Source organism: Eurypyga helias, unplaced genomic scaffold, assembly GCF_000690775.1.
Source record: "Eurypyga helias isolate BGI_N326 unplaced genomic scaffold, ASM69077v1 scaffold21561, whole genome shotgun sequence".
Lineage (NCBI taxonomy): Eukaryota > Metazoa > Chordata > Aves > Eurypygiformes > Eurypygidae > Eurypyga > Eurypyga helias.
In genome coordinates, this window is record NW_010229213.1 from 1,339 (window position 1) to 8,207 (window position 6,869).

Genomic DNA, 6,869 nt, shown 5'->3' on the forward strand with positions numbered 1-6,869 from the left:
TACGTGCACCTGGGTCAGTGCCTGAACTCTGGCCCTGTAGTAGGCAAGTCACAACTAAACCCTGAATGCATGAATTTGAAACCTCAATTAAATTTACCCCTGGAGAAACACAGCCCTAACAATGGTCACTAAAAATGTATTGGCAGGGTTTTTTCTGGTCACTTCGTCTTTTTTTTTTTTCTTTTTTTAAACCCTGAAGAGGTTCAAGTTGACGGTACAGATGCTCCCAACAGGATGAAACAATTCTGCAGTTTTCTTCTCAGAGTGATCATACTATCAGACAATACCAAAATCGTAGTCGATAGTGGCAAACATGTTGTAGACGTGGCAGTGTGTTCCCTTTGCTGTGTCAGGTGACGGCAAGAATGTGGGTGAGCGCAGCGGTCGGACAGAAGGACTCCATAAGAGTTTGCTCCAGGCAGCATTCCCAGCTCGCTGCTGCTTTGCGCTGCACACAGTGTACAAGCAGGTGAGCTGTGAGGTGTCCCTGCCCTTCAGCTGAGGACAGCACCTTAGGGATCTTTGCATTCCCCCAGCTCCATCAGGCGTTGCACTCAAATGAGCCCTTTCTAAGGTATGATGGTAATGGCTCTTCTGTGCAGCTGAAATAACAGTAACTGTAGTGTAGTAGAGGCTTTGTGAAGTGAAAGAGTCGCCGTGTGCCTCAGCTTTTGCACGGTATGGTTCCAGTGTGCGTGCGCCATACACGTGTACATGTATGTGCGTGCACACACATCCCTGCCATGTTTTCCTCTGTCCAATATGTCAAAGTATTGTGAATTATCAGAGTCCTGTCCGAGCTGTCTGTGATAATAAGTGAGCCCCTAACGTTTGTGCCTAATGGGAGTTGCTGGCATCTTTTCAAACAGGTTCTCTAATGATCTTGTTTCGCCATGGCAACCAACATGGAGGTGCTGTCTCAGCAGGTAGTGGAGGCTCAGCAGGTGGCTGAGGTGAGTGACAGCTGACATCGCAACACTTGGTACGTGGGCTATGGAAACAAACACCACCCGCGGGAGGCCGTGCTGTTTGTCAGAGCAGCATCGCTTTACGCCTGGGGACAGACAAGAAACCAGTGCAACCAGTATGGGGTTTGTTTGCCCCGCTTCATTCTGGTGCCCCCGTAGTAGAAATGCAGGTAGGGAGCTCAAGAAGGGTCGTAGAAAAACTTGGCTGTATTAGGGATGGTTTAAAAACGAGTACAACAGAATTTCCGGTCCTGTGATGATTCGCTTGAGCATTTTGGACAGGAGTAGTTTCTGCTCGTCCCGGGAGCTGTCATCGAAGTCCAGAGCAGTGTTAGAGGTTACCTGCTCTACTTATGCACTGTGTTGGATTTGCAGTGGGGTGGTTAATGGGAATCAGCTGGATGTTTTCTGACTACATGCACGTGGAAGAAGAGCACAAAATCCCCTTCCAGCGATACTGTGCAACGTGGGTTTTGCGGTGCATTCGCTGAGGCGTGTGGGCTGCACAGCTGAAATGCCTACCTCTGCTCCCAGAGGCTGCACCTGCATGTGGTCCTGGCTGTAGAACACGCCCTGTTCATGTCCTTCAGTCAGGATGCACTGGGGGTTTCCCTCTTGAACATGGTTTAGTCCCATCCCTTCGTGTTCACTGTGGTTGAATCCACGTGTTAGTTCCGGAAGAAGCTCTGGATGAGGGAAATAGGTGTGTCTCTGCATGGTCAGCAGTGGGGGCCAGATTCCTACCTGCAGCAGGTTTTCCTAAACATTTTGGTCCTTTTTAAAATGGTGTGGAAAATAGCCTCCTGAGTGTCCTGGCCATAACATCTGTGGAGGAGCTTCAAAAGACTCCTAACCTCTCACTGCGATCTGACATGCAGTTTTTCTCCCTCGCTTGCCCACCAGGCTTGGCTTTGGCAAGCTGTGCTGTTAAAAGCGCTTACCCACGAACCTGGCGATACAACCCGGTGCTGGAAACGCGGTCAGCTCAGGCACTGCTGTGCTAGGGCTGAGGGCTGTAGTCACAGCGAAGGCACAGAAAATGGCACGTTTTAAGCCCTCATGCACTGTTGTAACGTAGGGTGATGGTTCTATCTTGCCCCTGGAGAGGTTGCACCACGTCGAGAGCGAAGCTGTGTGATTTCTTCCTGGCTGGTGGGTAAATGGAGGGCTTCAGCTCCTCATCCTGTGCCTGTCCACTGCATAACACCAGGGTAACCTTGTTCCTTGACAAGCCCTTATAAGCAGCGTTCTTTCCTTAAGAATTAATTAATGCTACGGCTGCGTTCCTGGTAGTGGCTGCCTGCCATTTGTTTGTGTCCTGGGCCAGATGGAGCTGTTGATGCAGGTAAATGCATTACCAGTGTTCTTAAGGAGCCTCAACTTCTCTGTTTGTATGCACTGCTTCTCAAACAATGTAGTGCAAAACTTGGCCTTGAAAGCCGAGAGGCTTTTTCAGAAGATCACATCTTCCATCAGTGGAAATCCAGCCTAAGGACTGGGTTTTGAGTGATGAAGGCCGAGGGACAAGTGGCCAACAGCATACCTTAATGCAAATGTTGGCAGGTTTGGCAGTATTGGCCTCGCTTTGTCGGCAGGATTGCCACACGTGTAGTGCAGGGCTTTATGCAGCGCTGTGCTGCCCAGCACCAAACCGGGCTGTTGTGCCAGCTGGCCATACGCTGGTTCCTCTCCTGAGCAATACCCCATCAGACTTGTGTTGCGTCGAACAGGATGTGACACACAGTTCTGAGCACGCTCCAGGACTGTGTGTATCTTGGGCTTATTCTGGTTTTAGTCTTTGTAGAATCGTCCCTGTCATGGTTTCCCAGGGTTTCTGTGCTGTTGCTTGCCTCTGCTTTGTAGGACCGTTGCTTGTTGCGTTTTTCTGACTGTGCATGTCTGACCAGATGGGGCGAGAGTTCCGTTTGTAGCAGCTGCACTTGCCTTTACTCAGCTCATGAGACTGGAGAGCAGGGAGCAGCTTGGGGATTCAGAGGGGACTTCAGCTGGTGCTGCTGACCCTGAGTGGCCTCTGAACAGCACACACATGCTTTGGCCTTGCTGCAGAAACGGAGCGCTGCTGTGCTCCAGCGTTCCTGCAGCACCCTCGCTGCACGGTGCACCAGGAGCGCTGCTGTGCTCCAGCGTTCCTGCAGCACCCTCGCTGTGCGGTGCACCAGGAGCGCTGCTGTGCTCCAGCGTTGCTGCAGCACCATCGCTGTGCGGTGCACCAGGGGCCCAGGTTCAGTCCCAGCACGTGCTGGGACTGGATGTGCACAGTGCTCAAGGAGCACGTGCTGGGCTGTGAAGAGCAGGCGTATTCCTTGTGCAGCACCTTGGCTTTCCGACAGCTGTCGCTGTGGGGAACAGTAAGGGCTGTTGCCTCTTTCCAACGTCTGGTGAAACTGTCCCCTTCCAGTGCCATGACAGCCACAAACCATTCCCAAACTGCATCCTGTTTCTCTGTCAGGGGCCCCAGGTAAAGAGGCATGGGAGATGCCGGTACTGAGTCCTTGCTTCCTGGGATGTTGGTTATGCCAGCTGCACGACTGGAGGATTCCGGTCGCTTTCAGTTCCCTCACTGCCCTGCTACGAACCCAGGCAAACTGCAGCCCTTTCTGGAAGGTGTTTTGCCACGGGGCTGAGGACATGCTGGCAGTCTCTCTCACAGCAGGTGTTCTCGGGACCCTCTTCCGACTGCACTGACACGTTACGCCCTAAGCAGTTCCGCAGCTCAGGCTCATGTCCAGCTGAAGCAGCGCGTGCTGGGAAGGGGGAGCAAAGGCACTGCTGTTCTGCTGGAACAGTTCTTCCTCAGTTGTAAGAATTCCTGAAGGGTCAGAGAAGGCCACTGATGTTCAGTATGTTATTACTGTCTTTGGCCATTTTCTGGGTGAAGTTTCAAGGTGGAGTTTTGATGCTGAGCCTTCTCCAACAGTTGGAGCTCGCACCCAGCTTGTCCTCAGTGACTCACCTAAGACGGAGGCATACCGGTAGCCTGAGGGTGTATTGAAAACACACATCGCGGAGCAAAGATCCTGTGTGGCTCCTGCAGCTTGGCAGCCCCTGAACTGCAGAATGTTCCCAGGTATTGCAGAGCCCTGGTGTAATCTAGGTACTGCCCCTTAGGTAAGACCAATTTCTTAATTATTTTGGTATGGGATGCAGATACGCAAAGAATTGCAGCTTCTCCCACGAGTTGCCTTCAGGTGTCTCGTATCTAGTACGATGGGATTGCAGCAGAAATGTGGAACTGAAGTGCACTGCTTGGCTGGAGAAACCCACCTGAAAAAATGCATATAACTATGCCATTTAATACATATAGAAAGGACAAAATGATGAATACATAGAATAGAAGAGGCCCAACTTCACTTGCCAGGCAGAGTAGTTTCAGTGTTTCTGGTCCGCTGAAGAGGCCCTTCGTTACGTTAAATGTAACACACACTCTTGGGAGAGTTACGAACTAAGAGTGTCCCCGTTGCAGTGTTAGAAACTCGAAGTTATAAGATCCTCGTTCTGCTTCCCACCAGACGTACCAGCTGTAGTTCACATCTCCATTCCGTTGCTGGCTTGTCTTTTGGTTCACAACACAAGCAACTTTCAGTCTTGTTTTCTTACTGCGCGTTTTCATGTCACTTCTGTTTAAGCGCTACAAGGCCTCGGCTTCCCTTTGCGTTACGGCTCTTCTGACCTTCAGGGTTGGGCTAAACTGAGGCTTCTGAGTGCCGCAGCATTACGATGTTTAGGATTTGGGTTTTGCCCAGGGAAGACACCTGATAATCCGGGATTACAAACTCCTTTCCCAAATAAATCGGGCAAATGAGAGCCTGGAGTGGCAGGGGTCGGCGTGGCATCAGTTGATAACCACAAGGGAAATTCACCTTGGGTTTCACTGGCTTTGCCCACACGCGGTGGGTGTAACATGTCCCGCCACGCCAGCTCGCAGCTACTTGGCCTCACGTTTACGTTAAAAGGGGTGGTGCTGCCTCACATTTTGGGGCTAGTCAGAAAGGCTGGAGTTCCTTTTGATACATCATCTTGAGGAGCTCCAAGGCTCAAGATGCTGCACAGGGAATAGGGTGGATTTTCCTTTCAACTGTGCTGATTTGCCAACTCTTTTCCTCAGATGCCGTTCTGCTGGTTCACAGTTCACTGTGAGCAACCAGGTCGAGGGGCTTAACAACAGAAACCAGGGTGAGGGGGGAGCTCAAGAGCCTGGACAATTTCCCCAGATGAATTGAATCCTGCTGTTAGACCAAGTCCTTCAGCAGCTGGGAAAAGAGCAGGAACACATGGATCCTGCTTCCTTGGTTCTAGGGGGTGCTGGTGCCCCTGACCTTCAGAGAGGCAGGCGCACAGAGAGGGCACGTGGGAACAATGCTGGCTGGTTCCTGTGATGGCAGTCCTCACCAATCCAGGCTGGATGAAAGGACTGGGACCTGACTGGAGTGAGATCGACACTTGTCAGGCTGTTTGGCTCTCAGGGGTTTGCTGAGTGAAAACGTAACGGAGACTGCAGGAGGGACATGCCAGTAAGGCCTGGAGTGTGTGCGGTGCAGGCACCTCCAGGGACTAAATGGTACTGAGAGGACACAGCAGTTTTCCTGTCTCCTAGTAAGTGTATGTGATGTGTGTTGTGGGGGAAATTGGGGGGTTCCAGCTGTCTTTTACACCGTGTAGGGTCTTCTGCCTATGGCTGAGTCACAGTGTTAGTGGTCCCTTCTAAGAGGTTGCTCCTTAGGCCTCCATGGAATGTGGTGCACTGAGTTTCCTGGATACACGGCCTGCCTTGGGTCTGTCTGCACCTCTTGCAGATGAGGTCTCGTTTGAGGCTCTCTCCAGTCTTGAAGTGTATTCGATTTCTTACACCTACTTTAGAATTGCAGGAACATGCCACCCTTAGCTTCTGGGGGATTAGGTTTTGGCCTGCCCAGCTCCCAGAGCAGTTACTCTAAACACAGTGCAGGGAGATGGTCAGTCAGTGTTATGTTGAATCCTATAAGTGCACCTCCCAGAGTGCTATGCTGCTTGACTGTCCTGGCACGTGCTGCTGAGCTGAGTGCTTTCAGAACGCTCCCGTTCAGGTCAGTTGGGAGTCTGGGTAATGACGGCTGGCTTCTTCCCATGGTATTTAGAGAAGCTCTCGAAGGGAAAAGTTGCCCTCATCAGTCTCTGATGGAGCTTCAGTGTGTTGCATAATCTTGGGTGACTCATTGCTTTGTTGTTTTCGTTACTGAAGAAGTCAGACTGGTGTAGTTGGCTGGGTCGGACCATAATAAACCATCCCATGCTATCCATTCTGACCCTTTGCAGGTGTGTGGCCATGATCACGGTAGAAATTGAGCTGTCAAGGCAAGTGACAGAAGATGTTATTGTTCCCTCGCTCTTGTATGAGGTGTATTTGAAAAAGGAGCGTACTTTTTGGTGTTTGCTATGTTTACTGTGGTGGTGGCTGTGCTGGCAAGCCGTGGCACTTGTCTTCCGTCTGCAAAAGGAACTGGAGAGTGTTAGGACCAGCTAGATGTTTAAAGCTGTTTTTACTCCACGGAATACTGAATAGGCCAGAAAAGAGGGTGACCTTTGGCACTCCAGTCCTGCACCGTCCCGTGTGTGCGTGCGTGTCAGTGTGGGCAGCCAGGTGAACCTGGTGGGTGCTCTGAGGCACCTGTTGATGTTAGACCTAGTGTTCCCATGGGGGCAGCATCTCTCTTCTGACGAGAGAATACTGAAGTGTTGGCTGTTTGCAGGGCAATAAATAGGTGTTCTTGAACCTTTCAGTATGCAAATGACATCAGCATGTAATTGCAGCTGGTCTCAAAGTTACCCAGCTTTGCAGAGAGTCTGCTGTTAGAGTTGATAACCAGCAACTCAGGTGGTGAGGGTGAGCAACAACTCCTGCTG

General features: G+C 51.1%; 1 protein-coding gene across 1 annotated transcript in view; it reads left to right on the plus strand.

The window, feature by feature from the left end:
• The first annotated feature begins 893 nt into the window (after positions 1-893).
• NR2C2 (nuclear receptor subfamily 2, group C, member 2) overlaps positions 894-6,869 on the plus strand; it is a 25,711-nt gene continuing 19,735 nt past the window's right edge. The window contains exon 1 of the mRNA XM_010160334.1: positions 894-953. Coding sequence (XP_010158636.1) covers positions 894-953 — 60 coding nt within the window. The remainder of the gene's footprint in view (positions 954-6,869) is intronic.